The 22,673-nt window shown below is 48.6% G+C and overlaps 1 protein-coding gene across 2 annotated transcripts in view; it reads right to left on the reverse strand.

Annotated features, from left to right (window-relative positions):
• The window catches only part of SREK1 (splicing regulatory glutamic acid and lysine rich protein 1), a 77,309-nt gene that overhangs the window by 11,156 nt on the left and 43,480 nt on the right, over positions 1-22,673 (reverse strand). Inside the window, exons 6-9 of one of the 2 annotated variants that reach the window (XM_044276138.1) lie at positions 21,918-22,096; positions 20,457-20,587; positions 13,276-13,372; positions 11,958-12,074 (exon numbers count right to left, since the gene is read on the reverse strand). In XM_044276138.1, the coding sequence (XP_044132073.1) occupies positions 11,958-12,074; positions 13,276-13,372; positions 20,457-20,587; positions 21,918-22,096 (524 nt within the window). Of the gene's footprint in view, positions 1-11,957; positions 12,078-13,275; positions 13,373-20,456; positions 20,588-21,917; positions 22,097-22,673 lie in introns of both variants that reach the window. The other variant, XM_044276137.1, reaches the window with a different exon arrangement.

The following is a 22,673-nucleotide window of genomic DNA, read 5'->3' on the forward strand; positions in this document are numbered from 1 at the left end:
GAGATGAAAATCAGAGACCACCGCCGGGAGAAAGGAAGAACGGCCCCAGGGAAGCTCCTACCCCTGGCAGAACCAGGACAGGTTCAAGGGGAGAATTCCGGAGTGCTAAAAAGACCAAGGTCTGATCCCAGGCGGTAAAAGGAGGACGGCATGGAGGAACCGTACGGCTATTCCCTGTAGGAAGGAATTGAGGACCCCGGGTGGGTCAGAGGACGCTGGAAGGCCACACAGTGCCGAACCTATCCAGCCAGAACCAAAGCCCAAGCAAAAAAAAAGGAGATTTTTGTGAGACTCACCTGTAAAATCTTTTTCTCGTCTTTTCCATTGGGGGACACAGACCATGGGTATAGCTTAGAGGTATTAGTAGGAGGGACACTATGCAAATGAAAGAGCTCCTCCTCCTCGGGCTATACCCCCAGACTCCACCAGGAGGAACTCAGGCGTTGCACAAGCAGTAGGAGAAGGAGCAAGAAAAAATCATGGAAACCATCGGACCAAGCCATAAGGTCCAACCAGAAACAGAAAAACTGAACTAAAGACCCCTCCTGCAACAGGAATAATGGGTGGGAGCTGTGTCCCCCAATGGAAAAGACGAGAAAAAGATTTTACAGGTGAGTCTCACAAAAATCTCCTTTTCTCGTGCTTTTTTCCATTGGGGGACACAGACCATGGGACGTCCAAAAGCAGTCCATGGGGTGGGAAAAAATATCAGCACCGCCAGGAGGAACGCCCCAACGGTCAAACAGGAACCACAGCCTGCAAAACCCTGCGGCCAAAGCCGCATCAGCCGAAGCCAGTGAATGCAACTGACAAAAATTTGCAAAGGTATGCAAGGACGACCAGGTGGCCGCCGTACACAGCTGAGACGCAGAGGCACGACTGCGTCTTGCCCAGGAAGCCCCCTCCGCCCCAATGGAGTGAGCGGCAATTCTAGCCGGGGGAACTCCACCACAAGCGTGACAAGCCGCGGAAATAGCCAAGCAGATCCAGAGCGCCAAGAACGGCGGACGGAAGCAGTAGCCGCGAGACACACCTTCAGGACCCGTACAACATCCAGGGAATGCAGAGTGCGTTCCTTGGGGTTAGCCGGAGAAGGACAAAAGGAAGGCAGGACAAGATCCTCATCAAGGCGGAAGGGAGAGACCACCCTGGGCAAAAAGAAGGGGACTGGACGGAGCACAACTTAATCCTGGAGGAAAACCATTAAGGCTCCTGACAGGAAAGAGCGGCCAGCTTCGACACCAGTCTGACCTAAAAGCTCGTGATGGGACGTGAACTCACAGCCACTGCATAATAGCCCAGAACTTTAATCACTACGCTATGTAGCTGCATCAGAAGCTATGGTCACAAGGAAGTCCAGATGAGAACAGTCAGAGAGACCCTCCTCAAAGGCTCGAAGGGAGCCGACTGCAGAGCGCGCAGAACCAAATTGAGATCCCAAGGAGACAAAGGGGGAACATACGGGGAACCGAATGCGCCACCCCCGAAGAAAGGTCACCACCGGACCCTTAAGAGCAAGGGACCTCTGACGGCCCGCGCCGAAACCTGACCTTACAGGGAACTAAGCGACAGTCCCTGCACAAGCCCAGACTGAAGAAAAGACAGTACCATCAAGATGGAAAACCGAAGGGGGGGGAACCCCGAACCCTCAAAAAAGGATAGGAAGGCCATCCAGGTACGATAGTAAATCCGGGAGGAAGAAGACTTCCCCGGACTGATCATGGTCCTAACCACTGAATCCGAGAACCCCATCTTTATCAGGATGGCGGTTTCAACAGTCACGCCGGTAAACGAAGAGACCGCAAATTCCGGCGGAAGAACGGGCCCTGAGACAGTAAGTCCTGTCCGTCGGGAAGAGGCCATGGGGCGTCCGCCAGCAACCGAGCCACGTCCGAAAAACCACGCGCGGCGAGGCCACTCTGGGGTGATGAGAACGGTCGGAGTCCCTTCCGCCTCGAACTGGCGTAGACCCTTTGGCAGGAGAGGAAAACAGAGGAGGCTGAAGTCCTGCCACGGAGACACCTGCGCATCCATCCGTACGCCTCCGGATCACGGGCGCGAGCCAGGACCACTGGGATCTTGTTGTTGAACCCGGACGCCATTAAGTCCACATCCGGACGGTCCCATCTGTGGCAGATTTCTTCGAACCCTTCTGGATGCAGAGACCACTCGCTTGGATCCACCGTGTTGTGGCTTAGAAAGTCCGCTGTCCAGTTGTCCATTCCTGGAATGCAAACTGCTGACAACACCGGAACGTGAGTCTCCGCCCACGTCAGAATTCACTTCACCTCCTGCATCACCATCCGGCTGCGGGTCCCGTCCTGATGGTCGATATAGGCCACGGCCGCGGCATTGCCCGTTTGAACCCGCACTGGGAGGCCCGCAAGGAGAGAGGTCCAATAGGAGAGAGAGAGCGGAAAAAATCGCCCTCAATTCCAGAAAGTTGATTGGAAGGCGAGACTCTGCCGCCGGCCAAATTCCTTGAACCGTGCGAGACTGGAAAACGCCCCCCCAACCCAGGATGCTGGCATCGGTGGCGGCGATCGTCCAGGAGAATGCGAGAAAGGAACTCCCCGACCTCAGGTTCTTTGGGAACAGCCACCAAGGGAGAACTGCCCGAACCCGCTGAAAGGTAAAGGATCTCCTGTTGCGCCAGGCGAGTGTGAAACTGGGCATGTGGAAAGGCCTCGAAAGAGGCTACCATAAGACCCAGGACCTGCAAGTATTCCCGAATGGAGAGGCACGGGGAGCGCAGCAGATGCGACACTGCCCCCTGGACCTGGGAGGACTTGAAGGCTGGTAGAATACTTTGGCAGCCGAGGTGTCCAAAATCACCCTCCGGAAGGAGAGCCTCTGGGACGGGAAGAGGCAGGAGTTTGGGAAAGTTACCAGGCAGCCGAACCGTTCCAGGGTCTGAACAGTGATCCGGACGCTGTCCGTGGTCTGCGGTAGAGAGGGGGGCCTCTATCCGGATATCGTCCCGACAGGGCAGCAAAGGAATGCCCCTGGTACGAAGAAGCGCCATGAGCGGTCCAGGACCGTGGCAAGGACCCGCGGGGTGGTCGCCAACCCGAAGGAAGGGCGACAAACTGACAGTGTCGACCCATAATGGCGAAGCGCAGGAATCGATGGTGGGATTCCGCAATCGGGACATGTGATAGGCCTAGGAGCAGCAGGGCGGGCTGACTGGGCCCTCTAGTGCCGGGAAGGCTGGTGCAAAGGAAGGCCTCTTTGCGGGCGACCCGAGACCCCCGGCGGAGGAAGCAGGCGACGGCCTACCAGATGAGAAACGGCAAAAGGCATGCAGAGACGAACTCGTCCAGCTGATCCCCACAAGGCCTGGAAACCCCAAAGGGGGAATTAGCAAGGGAACGCTTGGTGGAGGCGTCAGCGTCCCACACCTTCAATCAGATCTCTTCGCGCTGAGTGACAGAGATGGCCAACCTGCGGGCAAAGAGGGAAACAATGTCCCTAGAAGCTTCGCAAAGAATGTTAGAAGCCTGAGACATCTGGAGAACCAACTCCAGTGTGTTAGTAGCCGCATCTCGTACCGCCAGTTCCTGGTGGTGGTGTTGTAACCACACCGAGAGAGCACTGGCTACCCCTGCTGAGTGAAAGGTAGGTCACAGGGACGCGCTGCCAGCGAAAAAAGGACCTGGAAGAGAGTCTATGCGTCTGTCTACAGCATCCTGGAAAGAGGAACTGACTAAGACAGGAAGGGCCACATAATTGGCTAATCCGGCCACCGGAGGATCCACCTTAGGGGGAGGAGACACCTCTCCTCGCCGTCAGCAGGGAAAGGAAAGTATATTCATGCGCTGGGTGGTCGAGAACCTTATTAAGACCACCCCAGGCCCTGGACATGACCGCGGAAAAATCCCTCATGGACCGGGAACATGGTAGTCTCCGACTGCCTGGACGGAAAAAGGGGGAACTCCTGACCAGTGGAAGGAGGAGAATCCCCTTGGAGAATAAAGGTGTCTCGGACAGTCACCACTAAGTCAGCCACCCTGGTGGAGAGCTTAGGCGAGGGGTCCCGCTCCATGACCTAATCAGAGCCGGAAATTCTCCTTCAGACTTGCGCTCCCTAAGGGAGGGGAGAGTCGCCCGAACGCGCCTCTAGACGAGGGGGGGGGGGGGGGGGGAGAGAGCCAGAGCCATCCGAGGAGGGATGCTGCTGCTCACGCTCCCTGTTAGTATTCGGGCGTCTTCTGTGGAAAACCACTTAGAGAGGTGGTTGGCGTCACAGGATTTGAAAATGCCCTATAGTCCAAAAAGGACGTGGCTCGTCCGAGCCGGATAATTCTCCTTCGGAGTACTCTCCCTAGGGAGGGGGAAGAGCAGTCCGCAAGCGCCACCGGCGAGGTGAGGGGGGTGGAGAGACAGAGACATCCGAGGTGGGATGCTGCCGCTCACGCTGCCTCTTCGTAGTCAGTCACCCACTGTGGGGACCACTGAGAGAGATGGAGTCGTTAGCGCCACAGGATTAAAGGACATGGTTGCCTTGGTGACTAAGACCAATTTAGCGGCCGCGCTGGACATGGCAGATGCCCAAGCGGGGACCGCAGGCCCCCAGGGACGTGGAGGAGGGGTGGAGGAGGGGGGTAAGGCAGGGATGCAGGCAATACTTATCTGCTCCTGCAGAACTTCTCCCTCGACTCCAGGACCAGCAGGGATGCACCTCATCAGGCTTCTGACTCCTTGTCCAGGAGTGCAGTGTTCTGGTGGAGGGTGGCAGCAGGAGACCCAGTAGCTGGTGGGATACCGGAGCTGCAGGTCGAGCCCGGATCCACTTGTCTTCTTTGGGGGGCAATGGAGGCAGCCAGGCAGCGTCCAAGGACGGCAGCGGGCATTCCACGGGGGACCAGGAAGGCGCCATGCCGACCTGTGTCCCCATCTAGAATAATATAAACAATTTTTGAAGGCTGAAAGGGGCTTTGAACTCAGAAAGCCTGGACATGGGGCAACAGCAGCAGTACCACTGAGCTACCAGCTTGCCTGGCACAAAACGGAGTAGAGTGATGAGGAGCTGCACGGCCATGAGCAAACAGAGTCTCCAGTGTAAGGAGAGTCAGAGCGGCATGCCGAGGCTCCGCCTCCCCTAACGCGTCATTATGGCGCGAAAAAAGCGCGCGAAAATAAGCGCGCGCACGAAAAATAAGCGCGCGCGCGAAAATATGCGCGCGCGCGAAAATATGCGCGAAAATAAGCGCACCACGTGGAGGAGCGGCCTGCCGGCGGGCGCTGAGGGAGCGCAGCAGCCAAGGCCCGACGAGAGAAGCGCTGAAGCCCACAGTTTAAGGGGAAGAGATGCCAGTACTCCAGTGCCAAAATGAAGAAAGTGCCCCATCAGGATCCTTCTTCAAGCTCACCCAGGCAGCCACAGACAAATAGACACAGAGGGAGGGGGAGGGATTGTGCAACACTTATCTGCTCAGCATGCTCCCTCGATGTCCAGACCAGCAGGGATGCGCCTCTTCAGACTTCTGACTCCAATCCAGGAGAACAGTGCTCTGGAGGAGGGTAGGCAGCAGGCGTCCCAGCAGCTGGTGGGATGCCGGAGCTAACAGGTCGAGCCCGGATCCACTTATCTTCTTGGGGGGAAATGGAGGCAGCCAGGCAACGTCCCAAAGACGGCGGCGGGCACTCCACGGGGGACCAGGAAGGCGCCATGCCGACCTGTGTCCCCATCTAGAATAAAAATAACAAAAAGGAGTAGAATCAGAGAGTGTCAACCTCCTTCACCAGACACTAAGCAAGGACTGAGTTCCTCCTGGTGGAGTCTGGGGGTATAGCCCGAGGAGGAGGAGCTCTTTCATTTGCATAGTGTCCCTCCTACTAATACCTCTAAGCTATACCCATGGTCTGTGTCCCCCAATGGAAAAAAGCACGAGAAAAAAAAAAAAAAACCCCGATCCACCCCTGCTAAGGAGAAGCGCTCCACGGAAACGGAAGTGGTCCACCAATGTCCCCCCGAGCCGACCAGGTTTGACGGGAGACCGAGAAGCTGTCTGAATGAGGCATGTCCAACCGCAAGCCAGGAATCAACACATTGGATAGTCAAAGGTAGTGACGATATGAGAATCATTGACGGAAGAACTCCGTTAGCGACCGTGTATCGACGGTGTAGCAAAACTGCTTGACGGAAGCAAACAACCAAACCAAGATTAGAGAGAAAAACTTCTGCCTCAAGGAGGAAGAAGAGAAGGGGTGTCCCGTTCCAGGAACAAAACTCCATCAACAGACGCGACAGCACCCCCGCCCATCCTGGCGTGGGGAGTCTCATAGTCTAGTCACGGAATGCGCAGCGAAAAGGCATGACTACATCGGACAGACATGCCGACACCAGTCAAGTATCGAGAGGTAGTGGTACACACCGGTAGCGCGCCCAGGACCAACGGTAGGAGACACCTGTAGGAGGAGGAATACAGGAACGTCACAGGCCAACAGTCGGTCCGGAACGAGACCGAAAGAAAAAGAAAAAACCACAGAACCAAAAACCCTGCATCACATAGATGAGGGGGAGTAGCAACAGAGGAACCACCAAGGTTTGCGGAATGGCCGTGAACCCCGAGCCAGAGAAGGAAGAACGGAAAGAGAAAGGGGGAAGGACGAAGCCCGTTTCCCATCCGAGACCAGCAGTATACAGAAGTAGCCACCGGATGAAAGCAGGGATGCCATACTCCGCCAAAAGAGGAGCCTATGCAGCGTACGCCACCGAATACGGAGACAGAAGAATCCGTCAACTGAAGAAGGAGCCGTACAGGAGGAGCCAGATTACGCAATGGCTACCACAGGACCCCCATACCGTAGAGGAATCCGGTAGAAGCCACGGTACCATACAGCCCCAGGGAAGGAGAGCTAACTTTAAAACGCTCCACCCGGGAAGGGCGCTGAACAGGAACAACTGCCCAGCAAGCGTCAGGGTAGAACCCCTACCTGTTAGAATGCCCCACTGTAGCGACTGCGAACGCTAGTACCCGCACAGGCTGAACAGGCTGCAAAACTAAACCAGAGTGCCAACCCAAACACTTCCCACATCAGGAATGGTGGAAGAGAGTAAGGAGTCAGTGTAACACTTGGCCCTGTTGGCACGTAAACCATATATGTGCAATGGTGTACGCACCACTACTGATGCGGACAATACCGTTACCGACTGGGACAATGGAAACCCATAGAGACGGGAGTTTCTAGGACACAAGTGGTTTTGGGCAGGAGTTATAATCCTGCCCAAACCCAGCTCCAAAGGAACAATGAGGAATAGCCACCGTATGTACTGGCGGAACTCATATAGTACTAGAGTAAGCGTACCGAGCACCGTCAAGTACCGACTGTCGCCACGCCCCCAATGAAATAAGCGCAGGCACCTAGAGCCGTGGCGCAGTTGAATTGCAGAATCTGAAGATGTACAGATACTCCCCCCGCTAGTGATCACTAGCGAAAGAGAGTAAGGCAAGTAGTAAGCACAATGACGCGCAACACTCCGCCTAAGGAAGGATAGTGCAACAGCCGGACCGTATCCAAACTGGTGCCACAGGCAGACACCCCACCAGGAAGGGGGGTTAATACCCACGGTGAAAACTAGTGCATATGGCAATCCTGTACCCTATGGGAGAGCAATTAGCACCCGAGAAAGGAGGTAATGGATACAGTACCCCTTGTAACCAGTGAGAATGGAAACACTCCACCAATGGAAGGAGCTAATGAATACGGCAGGTACAGAACCCAGTGGAGGTACAATTCCGCCACCTACAGAAGGGGGAATGCACTGAAAATAGTGTTATTGTACCTAGTCCACCTATGGCAGGGGACAAAGTATAAAGGTGAAAACCGGATCGTAGTAGTGCAATTATACCGCCTAAGGAAGGGGGTAATGCCCACGACGAGTGCTGCTGGCCACCGTAGACGCAACCTAAGGAGATTGATTCGGATTCACGTCAAGGCCCGAATCAGTGATTCTCCTCACCCCCCCTCCCTTGGGCGGACCCACTCCCGTGAGAGAGGGTGCACCTGAGCGTGACCCTGGGAGGAAGGAAGGGTGTGCGAGGAGAAGACGACCTGCTGTGGTCCGCTTGCGCGCAGGTATACGCATTAGAAAATCGCCCCTAGCAGTCGCGGACTGCGCAGTTGGGGCTTATCAACCAAACTACCTGGGGGTGGATTGGGAATAGAGGTCCTGTATACAAAAGGAACCTGCGGAGAATTATCAACCCAACAACCCTAGAGGGTGGATTGGGAATTTCCAGTTTTTTTCCCCCACTGGAATCGCGCAGGTGGGGAATTATCAACCAAACGACCCTATGGGGTGGATTGGGAATTCCAGAGGTTCTCCACAGTATGGCTCAGGTAGATGAATATCGACCAAACGGCCCCGGAGGACGGATTGGGATCCCGCAGAGATCCTTAACTGAATTGCGCAGGTGGAGAATTACGGGAATACTTCAGCTGTCCTCCTGTGAGTTGCGAAGGTGGAGAGTTATCAACCAAACGACCCCGGAGGGTGGAATGGGAATTCCAGAGGTTCTCCGCTGTATTGAGCAGGCGGAGAATTATCAACCAAACAACCCCGGAGGGTGGATTGGGAATTGCGGAGGCTCTCCGCTGTATTGAACAGGTGGAGAACTACCAACCAAACGACCCCGGAGGGTGGAATGGGAATCCAGAGGTTCTCCGCTGTATTGAGCCGGTGGAGAATTATCAACCAAACGACCCCGGAGGGTGAATTGGGAATTGCGGAGGCTCTCCACTGTATTGAACAGGTGGAGAATTATCAACCAAACGACCCCGGAGGGTGGAATGGGAGTTCCAGAGGCTCTCCGCTGTATTGAACAGGTGGAGAATTATGACCAATGACCCCGGAGGGTGGATTGGTAATTGCAGCGGTCCTCAACTGCATTGCACCGGTGGAAAAGAATCAACCAAGCTTCCCCTGAGGGTGGGTTGGGAACTGTCAGAGGTCCTCCACTGGTCCACGCAGGTGGAGGATTATCAACCAAACGGCCCAGAGGGCGGAGTGGGAAACTACGGTAAGAGAGGTCGTCACATGTCCGGGGCAGGACACGGGCCCATTTTCGTGCCGCACAGTCAGAGTGGACATGACTGAGTGGAGTAGGGCCTGAATGGAGGTAGACATTTATTTCCAGCTTCATTTAATTTATTTTTATTTTTTTTATTTTTTTTACTTTTTAAAAACTGGTCTGCCTAGCCTCAAATGGATAAGAGGCAGGAAGGAGTTAACAGTGCAATAAGCAATTTTTCTAGGCCATCCAACCCCTGATAATCCGGAGCTGGCCCAACAGAAGTGGCTGGCCGGAAAGGGTTAACCAATAACGACATTAGGTCTAGGGGCGGTGCTGATGAGGGCGGGGCAGCGGCAGCTAGGCGGGAATTATTCGCGCCGGTCCGCCACCCTCCCCCTCTGAGTCGCGGCCTAGCAGGTCGCGAACCCAGGGCCTAAAGTTCCGATGCACAGCCACCCCGGACCCTCCCCCTCTGTACTGAAGTCAGCCGGAGGGTGGAGGGACCCGGAGCGGAGCGCGACACACATCCCGCCTGAGAAGCCGCACCGCGGCCGGGATGACAACAGGGGAAGGAAGCCTATAGGCCCCAAGAGAAGCCGGGGCCTAAATTTGCAGCGGCGCCCGGAGGACCGGGATGCTCACCCCGCGGCCGAAATCGTGACAGCCGGAGGTCCATGTCAAGTAAGTGCCCCGCGGCGCGAGACAACCGCAAGGGGTCAGATGTCCGCGAACGGCCAGGGGCATTAACCCTTTCGGAGCTGCGTGCTTGACGCCTGCTCCCGAAAGAGTAAAATGAAGGATACTGCAGCAAGTGGACGCCTGCTCCCGAGACGGACTGGGCTCCAGTCTTTTGCCGGAGGTGCCCCGGGGAAAAGATACATTAACCCTCTAAGAGCCGGAAGCAGTCGGCCTAGAGGGCAAGTGAGAGGGGGACCGCGTGTCGCATGGCGCCCGCCGGATTAACCCCTGCTCTCTTTCAGGGGTCTTGTCATAGTTGAGTAAAGCCCCCTGGCCGTTAACCATAGGGCGACCCAGACTTTCAAAGATGGAGGGAGGGGCAAGATGTCTTCATACTCACCTAGTCCCATGTACTCACCTCTCTCATCCTCTTCTCTTCACCCTCCCTAAGTGGACCTCAAGGTCACCTTCTCCAGCAGGGTCACCTCCTCAGCAGCTGGCACCGGAGTGGCAGGCGTCTGGTATGGCGGGAGGGTCTTCTCTTTGGCGGACCTAGGTGACCCCTTGGCTGGCGGGATGCAGGGGAGCGAGGCTGCCCTGGTCCACTTTGTCTTCTGTGGGGGAGGCAGCAGTGCGGAATCGGCACTGGCGCAACTCGACCCTGGGAGAACAGGGAGGCGAGGCGACCACTGTTGTCCCATCTGAATTTTAAGGAAGGAAAAAAATAAAATCTTCAGGAGATCCCTGCAGAGCAGGGAGGTCTTGCCTCCTATTGACACTAGAAAAAACTGAAGCTCTCTCTCCAGGCTGGAGGGGGTATAGCTGCCAGGGGAGGAGCTAACAGCTTTATCTAGTGTCAACGCCTCCTAGAGGACATAGCTATACCCAAGGTCTCTGTGTCCCCCAATGAATATGGGCGAGAAAAAAAGATTTGTAGCCCAAAATGCAAACATGAAAAGCGTTTTTTAAATGTTTGCATTTTTGGGCTACTTTTTTTTTTTTTTTTCCATCCTGAAGGTGTACATAGCCTTTAATTTTCAAGAATTTTGCTGAATGCTAATCATGCATGTAGAGAGACATTTTTATTTTATTTTTTTACATCTCAAAAAATCTATAAATGTCGCACTAGGACACTGAAACCACACCAGGTGCTCCTGTAAATTGAGACCACTCTCTCAATACAGCAAATAATGTAAAAATGGGTAAACAGGGCACTCACGGATAGCCGAGACCAAGTATTAGAAACAATTGGTAGCTTTTATTACTACAACAAATAAAGTTGATAAAACGATGTAGCACAATGTGGCACAATTATAATAGATAAAACAATGTATCACAGAAATCAATATCATAGGTGAGCTGTAGATAGAATATGTTGTAGTCTATTGACCAGCTGAAAAATGTTCAATGATGCGATCTAATATATCTCCAGTCCAATGACGTTGCATCCGAAAATACTATCAATGATTCATTAACTGCAGTGTTTCAATTGAGAATGGCGGCGTCACGCCGAAGCAATATAGGTAGCGGCGTCCCGCTCCTGAATAGCTTGCAAAGAATGATAATCCGTTACCTTTACATCGACCTGTAGTTCATCCGGAAATATCACTTTAAGCCTTCAGATGTTTTGTTCCCAGAATGTGCCTTTTGTTGTATTTTAGCACTATTCCATCAGGATATTAAATTCGGCTCGTTTTTTTCCGTTACGGTCGGTTAGTTGGTAACTTCAATATTTCAGTACAGCAATGGGGTGTAGCACCAGACGCGTTTCGGGGTCCAACCCCTTGCCACTGGCCACTATTATAATTGTGCCACATTGTGCTACATCGTTTTATCAACTTTATTTGTTGTAGTAATAAAAGCTAACAATTGTTTCTAATACTTGGTCTCTGCTATCCGTGAGTGCCCTGTTTACCCATTTTTACATTTTTTTACATCTATTCCATTAGTGTACGCACAGTATGTCAGCCCGTTACAGATCAAATTAGCAATAAGGAAAGTTATATTAAAATGCTCCCAAAAGGTATTGTATGACCTTATGGGAGACACATAGTATAGAATAGAGAAAAAAATAAAATAAACACGCAATTTTTTTTTTTTCAATCAGTAACATGGTGGACTACTGGGAGACTATATACACATAAGGTTTACCACTAAGGGGAAATCCTTGTAATGCTTTACTTGTATTAATCTAGGTGCATTATGCCCCAGGGACTGAGATCTCACAGAGATGCTAATTATTATAAGATTTGATCATACCTTGAACGTGATCTGCTTTTTGACTTGCGCCTGTCTCTTGATCGAGAACTTTTCTTAAGAGGACTTTTGGATCTCCTGTGTTCTTTATGCCTAGACCGGGAACTGTTGCGTGACCTGCTTCTGAAACAATATTTAAACTGTTAAACTAATCATTCATTCAAATGGTTCTCTACTTTGGACATTGCTTAGAAGTGTCCTGTGACAATAAGCTGACCACAAAGTGTCCCCCTGCTAGGACCCACATTGATCAGCTGTAACAGTCATCTGCAGGACAAAGCTAAAAGGTACTGCCCTTCAGTCATCCAAGACAGTGAAACTGGGACCAACTAAAATGTAGCCAAACCTAAAGAAGCCTGATTTATGAAGAGACTTTGTGTTGGTCAGGGCTGTCTTTCCATGCATGAAAATAATCACCATTTCCCTACTGGATTAGGGATGACTTATGCTTCACTCTACTGATTAACTTAGATGATGACTTCCTTAGTTCCTTGTCTTGAACAGACAACTGACAATGTAATCATCCCCCCCCCCCCCCCAAAAAAAAAAAAAAAAACACCTCTCACCCAAAAGATTGTATATAAGGGCACTGATAAAATGTATTGCACCTAGAATTAACTTCCTAAAAGGATCAAAGGGGAGTTCTATCAGAACAGATAGCACATGGCCAAAACCCTGCTCACGTGCAGAAGCCAATGGACATATGATTTTGAGGCTAGTAATTCACAAGTGTGTAAGCAATGCATGTGGTGCAGCTGGACTATCTGTTCTCACCCTAAACCTTTCACTTCACAGAACTCCTTGCTGATAGAGAGCGTATGAAGCAAGAATGGATGCTTAAATGGAGTTGTCTCATCACAAACAATGGGGGCATATCGCTAGAGTATACCCCCATTGTCTCATAGGTGCAGGTCCACCTATATCGAGAACGGAGACCTGAAAGGGTTGGAGGGAGCACTGCGCCTCCATTCATTTTCTATGGGGGAAAATAGCTGAGCACTGGCTCGGCTATTTCCGTCAGGCCCATAGAAGTGAATGGGAGCGGTTGCCGGTCATGCGCGGTGCACTTACATTCACTTCTACGGTCATGCGCGGTGCACTTCCATTCACTTCTACGGGGAGCCGGCTTGGTGTGGGCCAGACAAGAGTCCTCCAGCCACCACCTTGCGGAGCTCCGTTCCCAATAAAGGTGCAGGTCCCACACCTATAAGACAATGGGGGGCATAGCCTAGCGATATGCCCCCATGGTCAGTGATGAGACAATCCCTTTAAGAGTCCTCCAGTGCTCCCCTGAAGTTACAAAAGCAAGACGTCCTTTTACCTATGCTTTGATCGTGACCTTTTCCATCGGGATCTGGACTCGGAACGAGATCGTGTTCTGGACAGCTTCTGGGTCTTTTCAACTGGCTTGCCAGTTTCTGTTGAAAATAAATAAAACGAACAATCTTAATTCAGAAAAGACAAACCCTGACATTATGAACATGGTAAAAATAGGGAAACTGGAGTTATTCACTAGCATGCAAGTCCCAAAAAAAACACTGGCTATAATGTACTTCCTGACCAGAGGCATAGGCAAAAGAGGCAAATCTGTGAGTGGCTCTGAAAAATAACAATACTCCTCTTCATCTGCTTTTGGCCTCATGCACACAAACGTATATTCTTTCTCTGTCCATTCTGTGTTACTCCGTGTGCATTCCATTTCCGTATGTCTGTATTTCCGTTCTGCAAAAAAATAGAACATGTCCTATTATTGTCCGCATTACGGACAAGGATAGGACTGTTCTATTAGAGGCCAGCTGTTGCGTTTTGCAAAATACGGAATGCACACGGATGTCATCCGTATTTTTTGCGGACCGCAACATACATACGGTCATGTGCATGAGGCCTTACTCAGCTGATTTAACTATATCTGAGCTTAAACAGCCTCTTCGGAGGCAAAATGAAGCCCTTCAATCTGCAGCCTGAGAAGGGATCAGCTAATTAAAGGGGATGTCTGATTTGGACACTTGTCAGATAAGTCTCATACGATAAGCTACTCACAGGGCACACGAGCAATCAGCTGTAATCTACGGGGGGAGCATTCCTGTTGGTTACACGTTGACTTAAAATTCTTAAATTTTACTTTATTATAAATATATTCCCAAATACCTTTCATTAGTTACAATGGCTCATTTTGTCCTGAGAGCAATTGGGAGAAATAAAATGGCCACTGTCCTAGTAGTACACATAAAACCTGTCCTTATCACACAGCAGCACAAGTTACTTTAGTGCAGTGAGCTAAAGAGCTGTCTCATCCTCCTATCTGCTTGTCAGAGATTATGAACAAGAATTCAGTTTAATAGGAGACATGATGTACAAAGAGGAGGGTAGGGATGTGGATAACGAGCAGCAGTACTTGTATGTAGTCTCCATTACCACACCCCATATTACCACAGTATGTCCTGTCCTGTACTTCATGTCTCCTCATGAAATTAATTTGAAGATTTTATAATTTGTATTCAGGATTCTAAACCCTCACAAGTAAAGGAGCAGGATAAGGCAGGTCTTTGGCTCAGAGTTGTGAAGTAATTTGTCCTGTGTGATTAGGACAGGTTTTGTGTGAACTAATAGAATGGCGGCCATTTGATTTCTCCTAATAATTGCTCCCTAGACAAAATGATCCATTATAACTAATGAAAGGTAATTAGAAATATATTTCACCTGTAAAAAGCTAAAACAAAAGTAACATCTAATCCTGGCCCTAGAGAACGGCTGTGCAGTGGTGCTGTACATATTACACAGAAGTGTCCAGACCTTCAGAGTGTGACAGTCTCTTTATAGCCAAGCTCTCTCTTTAATTACTCCTTAATTGGGCCATTTTCTAAATGATTTAAAGAGGAGCTGTCACAACTCCAGACACGTCTGTTTCAGTAAATTATTGTGCTCCCCATAAAATAACAGTTCTGCTGCATCTTCTCTTAGAATTCTGAGCTGTTCTGTTCACATGTTATTCCTACTTCAAATTTGTAAATAAATGGCCAATTGGGTGAGTCATTTCACACTCTTAGGCTACTTTCACACTAGCGTTCTGCTGTCCGCTCGTGAGCTCCGTTTGAAGGAGCTCACGAGCGGAGCAGAACGCTTCCATCCAGCCCTGATGCAGTCTGAATGGATGCGGATCCGCTCAGACTGCATCAGTCTGGCGGCGTTCAGCCGTCCGCCTGGCCGTGCGGAGGCGTGCAGATCCGTCCAGACTTACAATGTAAGTCAATGGGAACAGATCCGCTTGAAGATGACACCATATTGCTCAATCCTGAAGCGGATCCGTCCCCCATTGACTTTACATTGAAAGTCTGAACGGATCCGCTCAGGCTACTTTCGCACTTAGAATTTTTTCTAAGTTATTAATGCAGACGGATCCGTACTGAACGGAGCCTCCGTCTGCATTAATATGATCGGATCCGTTCAGAACGGATCCGATCAAGCGCAAGTGTGAAAGTAGCCTTAGGCCTCTTTAACACGAGCAGGTTTTCCGGCCGGATGCGATGTGTGTATAGAACCCATAGCATCCGGACTGAACAGTTGTTCAAGCATCATCTTTGTGTACAGGAAAAATCGCTGCATATTCTACATTGTGCTTTTTAGGGTACTTTCACACTAGCGTTTTTCCTTGAAATGTATTAAATGCTGGATCCGGTACTAATTGTTCCAGAAAACCGATCTGTGCATGCGCAGGCCTTTAAAAATTAGAAAAAAATAAAATAAATACCGGATATGCGTTTCCGGATGACAACCGGAAAGACTAATCCGGTATTGCAATGCATTTGTCAGACAAATCTGTCTCACAAATGCATCCGTTTGCGCCAGGATTGTCGGATCCAGCAGGCAGTTCCAGCGACGGAACTGCCTGCCGGAATCCTCTGCCGCAAGTGTGAAAGTAGCCTTACACGGCTCTGGCTCCAGAGAAGTGAATGAGGGTTGCGTAAAAAAAACAGAAGGAATGCGAATGCAACGCATTTTTCACTGATCGTTGCTAGGAAATGCCGTGTTAGGTCTCATGCACACGGCCATTATGCAGCCGTTCCGTGCATTGGGGACTGCAATTTGCTGTCCCCAATGCACAGGCAACGTCCATGCGGCGGCTGGGACGGAACGAAACGCATTTAACTTGAATGGGTCTGTGATCCGTCTGCACCGCAAAAAAAAAAATAGAACAAGCTATTTTTTGCCGTGTGGATGCACGGTCAGAAACATCACAGAAGTACTCCGTAGTGCTTCCGTGCCTCCGTTCCGCACCACAGCTCGGATTGCGGACCCATTCAAGTGAATGGGTCCGTATCCGTGATGCGGGGACCATGCGGCCGATGCCCACATATTGCAGACCTGCTGTTTCGGCCGGGTGCATGAGGCCTTATTCTTCAGTTTTTCTTCAAGAGTGTGAAAAATGCATCAAAACTGATTGCATCCATGCACACAACAGACCAAACTCATTGAACCTGCATGCATCAGTTTTTTCTTGATCAGTTCCTGACATAATCCGTATTGCTTGAATGAAAGAGGCCTTACACTAATCAATAAGTGTTGGCAAGGAATATGGTAACAACCAATTGTCCATTTATTCAGGAGGAATAACAGAGGAACGGCACAACGCAGAGTCATAAAAAAAGGTGCTCCAGACTTGCTATTTTATGGGGAATAGAAGCAGTTACTAAACTGACATGTCATAAAGGGTGACAAGTCCTCTTTAAGGCATAATACGCTCCTAGTTTAAGGCTGACCTAATAGGGCAGGTCAACTGCTGGGGTATCAGCATTAGGTGTGCCCTCATAGATGGAGCCACAGACAGAAATGTTAAAAAAAATTGCAAAGGGAAAGCAAGCTGATGTATCAGAGCTCTGAGTCACTTCTGCAGTACGTCACCGTCAGTGCAGACTGTGCCCAATACTACAGCTCCAGATAAAACCGACAAACTGCATAGGCTAGTTGCACACTTGCGTTTACCGATCCAGCAGGGAACAGCCTGCCGGATCCAGCATTGCCGGACGCTGACACAATGCCAGGGTCCGGTGGTGATCCGGCTGCAATACGGCAAAATCAGACGATTGCTGCCATTTTATGTTGGCACAGCCTGTCGGACTGCTGTGCCAACAGTGTGAAACAGGCCTTGCATAATAAAAGAAACATATCATTTTGTCAAAAGAAGAAGAAGAAAAAAAAAAAAAAACAACACACACTAAAATGCAGCAGTCACATACATTCATCTTTTTCAGGGGCATCTAAGAACTCCAGGACAGTTGCTGCGTACATCCGTAAGTAGCAAGCTGATGCACATCATATCATTCACATGCACATGCTATTATACTGCCCACTAGCACGGGACATATACCCTTTCCTGGGGCATCCAATATGATTACATAATTGATTATCTGGATCATTATTTTATATTAAGAAACAAAACAACAACTCACATTGCAGTCACGCTAGGAGTGCTGAGAATGTAGTCTCTCCCCAGTCCTGTATACTTATAATGCAATGAACAGTAAGCTACAAATACCAGCCCTAGAAGGTCCACAGAATCCCATCCACCCCTGCAAGTATCAGTGCCAATAGGAACAAGTCCTTGCCATCAGCAGAGTGTAAAGTCTGGTTGATTGACAGTTATTAAAGCCAATCAAGTGTCTGCAGAGGAAACAAGGAGAAAAAAGCAAGAGAAAAAAAGTAATGTTCGTACTTGACATTGCTGCAATAGATTGACCCTGAGGACATGGAAATCACCGAGTTGTTTGCAACGGAAACAAAGCATTTCCAATATAATAGGAGCCATCTTCTGACGTGTAGCCTAATTCTTACTGAATAAACAAAGGAAAGAAAGGGGGCGACTGACAATCAGAGGTACACAAGACCCCATCAAGACAGGGAACAGAAGCAGGACTCAAGACAACCAGAGACGCAACGCTTTATCCTTCCTGGATGGGTATTTTTCAGCACTACCTGAGAATAGAACAAGAACCATTCTCCCTACCAATTTTTGAGCACATCTCATCAAACAGCTGATCGGCAGGGGTGAAGGGAGGTTTTTGGAAGAGTATGCAGCACTCCTGCGTGTGGTGCATTCATTTCACTGCTTAACTGCTCGAATGGAAAGGAGCAGTTGCAGTTACACTCCGTCCCATTCAAGTGAAAGGAATGAAGAAGCTGTAGTTACGCTGCAATGTACCAGCACTGCCTTCACTTCGAAGAGCTGATCCGTGGGGGTGCAGGGAGTCAGACCCACATCGCTCTAATATTGATGATCAATACTGGAAAAAGTACCATCCCTTTAACCCCCGGGAGTTTTTTTTGCATTTTTTTTGCGCTCCCTGCCTTCCAGAGCCATAACTTTTTTATTTGTCTGTTCCCATAGCCATATGAGGGCTTGTTTTTTGCAGGACAAGTTGTACTTTCCAACGCCACCATTTAATATTGCATATGATGTAGTGGGAAGCGGGGAAAAAATTCCAAATGGGGTGAAATTGCAAAAAAAACAAAAGAAATTCCACCACGACGGTCGACGTGCGATAAAACTGACCAGTTACTTTTATTCTATAGGTACGTACAAATCTGGCGATACCTTATACAGTGAGGAACAGAAGTATTTGAACACCCTGCGATTTTGCAAGTTCCCCCTACTTAGAAATCATGGAGGGGTCTGGAATTCACATTGTAGGTGCATTCCCGAGATACAGAATAAGATAAATTCAGAAAATCACATTGTATGATTTTTAAATAATTTTTCTTTTCTTGCACTGCTGAACATAAGTATTTGAACACCTGAGAAACAGCAAGAATTCTGGCTCTCAAAGACCTGTTACTGTGCCTTTTAAAAACCACCTCTACTCCACTCATTAATCTACCTTAGTAGCACCTGTCTGAGCTCTCTAAGTGGGAGACCTTGCAAAATCACACAGAGTGTTCAAATACTTCTGTTCCTCACTGTATGTATAGTTTTTCTTGCGTTTTGATAGTAAAAAAAAAAAAAAAAAAAAAAAAAAAAAAAGTGTGTATGTGGGGGGGGGGGGGGGGGGAGGATATAACAGTTTTATTTTTTTTGTCGCCATATTTTGACCCCTATAACTTTTTTGTAATTATGTGCAGATAATTTGATCACTTTTTTTTAAATTTTTTCTAAAAGATGAAGAGACCAAAAACGGCAAATCGGCCATTTTGACGCTTTTTTTACGTTTTGCCGTATGGGGAATATATTTTTTATACTATAGGCATTTTTGCACATCGCGACACCCATGATGTGTATTTTTTTTGTTCTTTTATTATTATTTTGGAAAAAGGGGGGCGATTTGAATTTTTTTTTACACTTGTTTATAGTTCCATCATCTGATTGCTATCATAGACTCAAATGCACTTGCATTGGAGTCTATGATGATTTTACTACTTTCCTATGGAGCCCTATTACAGGCAAGGGCTCCATAGGAAATACTATGCAGCAGCCTCCTGTCATTCACAAAGATAGGGGCTGCTGCACACAAGCTCCGGCTCCTCCGATCGCCACACGGCGGAGATGCACCACAGCATCTGAGGGGTTAAATGTCAGTGATTGGAATTACTGCCAGTTGCGGACATGAGCCGCGGGTCTCTGCTCTAGGAAGCAGACGGCCACCCGCTGCTATGGCGACCGCAGCGCTCAGGAGCGGGGGCCATCTTTAAAGACCTGGCCAGCGCCATACTATTATCGCGCTGGTCGGGAAAGAGTTTATCTCATTCCAGTCATATTGACAGTGACCCCAAAACAGATCTGCGGCAACAAGGAAAGAAAAGGCGGTCATATGGTAATAACCTCTAGGTAGAGCAGGTACACAGCATTGAGCAGTATACAAATGCTCACCTTATATGGTTATGAAAAATGTAGGCAGGATACTAATTTTGCACTACAATTGTAGTGATCACAGCTTTTCGTAGATGCTGCCAGTGTCCAGAAGATCCTCTGCCAACCTGCTGGCAGGGGAACAGGGATAACATATACTGTGATGCACTTGGGGACCATCACAGGTGAAGTGACATTGTGTGGGTGCAAAAGCTACCAACTACCCAGATGCAGGGGGGAGCTGAAGGCTTTTATTAGACCGCATTATAAAACCAGCTAATTTTGTGTGTTGGGACAGAGCCAACAAGAATCCACTTGTCCACTTTGGACAATCCTTTTATTAGACAACTCGCACAACAAAACGTAGATCACAGTCCCCCTCCTAGGACCTTCAGCCGTTTAATTCCTTGACGACAACGCCACAGAAGAATCTGAAGAATGGCACTGTGACCATTGACATGGAAGTGTTGGGTCTTTATATATGGGGGCATTGAATGCGGGACACTTCATTAAAGTCAAAATTCCTCTAGGGTATTTAATAATGTATTTTGTAACGCAGACAGCCCATTTAACAGCATGTTACAGAACAGGAGATTATAGAACACATATGTAGCTGATGCCTATGCCGAGACACCAGCAATAGAAGCCAGCGGCAGGTGAGGTACCTGGTTCTATGGCCTCTGAGATCAGCGACTGGGCTTCTCGTACACGCTTCATCACTTCTTCTAGTTCCTTTGCAGCAGCTTGTGGCGTCAGCTCAGGAGGTTTTACAATTGCATTGTTGGAGTGATTTATTCTGAGGGGCAAAAAAAAACAAAAAAAAAAAACAGCATACATAAGACTGATGTAGCAACTTACAAACTCTTGTCCTAGGTCTTTAAAGGGACACGTCTGTGAAATTAGTTTACATACTGTATTAGTGAACAATATTAGATGATTACATGGAAATTTTTGGGAAGAAAATACAAGCTTTGTTGCTTCTTTTTGTGACATCATTTTTTAACTCCCTCCAGGTAATCTAGTTTCTGTCGAATGCCTAACTTCTTTTCTGTGTGCAATGACTGTGCAGCAGACAGGATTTACTTACCACTCACCGTCAGACCAGGGAGCAGTTAAAGCACCAGCCCTCCCCCCAGGATCTATCTATCTTGCAGCATAATGTGATCTGCCATTCTCCCATAAACGAGCTAGATGTTCTGGTCATGGCAGCCCATACCACGCTACTGCACTTTCCCCCTACAATGACCTGAGCAGCGGGAAAGTTGGATTACAGCTCAGTGATGAGACACTGAGTAGAGCTTCCCCGCACTCATGTAGACAGGACCTGGCAGCTCCGTATACAAGCCACTGAGCTGCTTGCTTCTGCTGACATTCTGCACACCATCTTTTACTATGGTTCCTTAACATGGACATGTTTTGTCTTCTCCAAGTAGATGGCAGCATGCATTTTAGAACAGTCACCTTCTTGTGAGGACTCGAGAGGATGGAGTATGTCATTGTTAGGCTATGTTCAAAAAGTTTTAAGCCTATGTTTGGCATATAGGCTTGAAAAAACTTCTGGTTTATAAGGCAAACATATCCACAGCACTCCATTTACCCAATGGAGGCCAAAACAGTGTCCTTCGTTCGGGCCAATATATGATGACATACCATTTCATATATGGTATAGAATAGCGTAGCGCTGGAATGAGGTCCGCAAAAATAGCGGATGAAGACAGCATCGCCACATATGTTTGATTTACACTTCAGTATCGGATCTTAAAAAAATCCTGACTTTTAATGGGACCCGTCATGTTTTTGTTAGGATTCTATAATTTGTAATGCCAGGAATAATAATGCAGTCTGGACTATTCTTACCTCCTGACAAAAGGATCAAACAAACATGTGAACAGAAGCTTATAAATCCTTTATAAGGCCTCATTCACATTTCATTTCCATGTCTGTTTGACATCTGTGAAAAAAAAAAATCAGTCCATGTTTGGTCTGTGTGTCCAAAAAAAAAAAAATACTGATATGTGAACAGACACATTAAAATCAATGCGTACGTAAAATGGAAATGTGAACGAGGCCTTATACATTAAACCAACAATAAAACAGGAAGTATTCTATTCAGAGCTTGAACCTACTTTAGAGGTCTGTCTCCGAACATAACTCCATTGAACGTCAGGGCCCTTATCACGGAATTCTGGTCAGAGAATTCCACGAAAGCAAAGCGCGTAGGCTGCGTTTCATCCCCGGCCATACGGACAAATCGAACATCTCCTACTTGTTTAAAAAACTCAAGTAGTTGCTCTGCTGTAGTTGTCTGAAAAACAAGTTAAATGATAAAATGTAAGAAGCTGTGAGCATGTTAGCAGCGAAGGAAATGAAATACATATTAAAAATATACACAGACACACACACACACACACACACAGACCAACTATAACATTAAAAGGACTTTCCGATTTTTTTTTATTTTTTTACTGATTACCTTTCCTCTAGATAGGTCATCAGTATCTGATCATTGAGGGTCCCCTGCCAATCAGCTGTTTGAGAAGGTACTGGCGCTGTCGGACCCCCACCGATCAGATACTGCTGACCTATCCTGAGGAAAGGTCATCAGTATATAAAAAAAATAAATAATAATAATTATAATCGGAAAACCCCTTAAAGACCACTGACAGGACAGTGCTGGCTATGTTAAGTGACATCTGAGTGAGTTCTTGACGTTGAGTGATTCTGCCAAACGGTGATGGTTAGTCTGGGTCAGAACATTTCCAAAACAGCAGATCCTGTGGGGTCTTCCCAGTATGGAGTGGATAGTACCTACAGAATATAGTCCAAGGGAAAGCCAACAACCAATGAACCAGAGACAGTCATAAGTGGCCAAGGGCTGATAC

This window comes from Bufo gargarizans, chromosome 1 (genome assembly GCF_014858855.1).
Source record: "Bufo gargarizans isolate SCDJY-AF-19 chromosome 1, ASM1485885v1, whole genome shotgun sequence".
Classification (NCBI taxonomy): domain Eukaryota; kingdom Metazoa; phylum Chordata; class Amphibia; order Anura; family Bufonidae; genus Bufo; species Bufo gargarizans.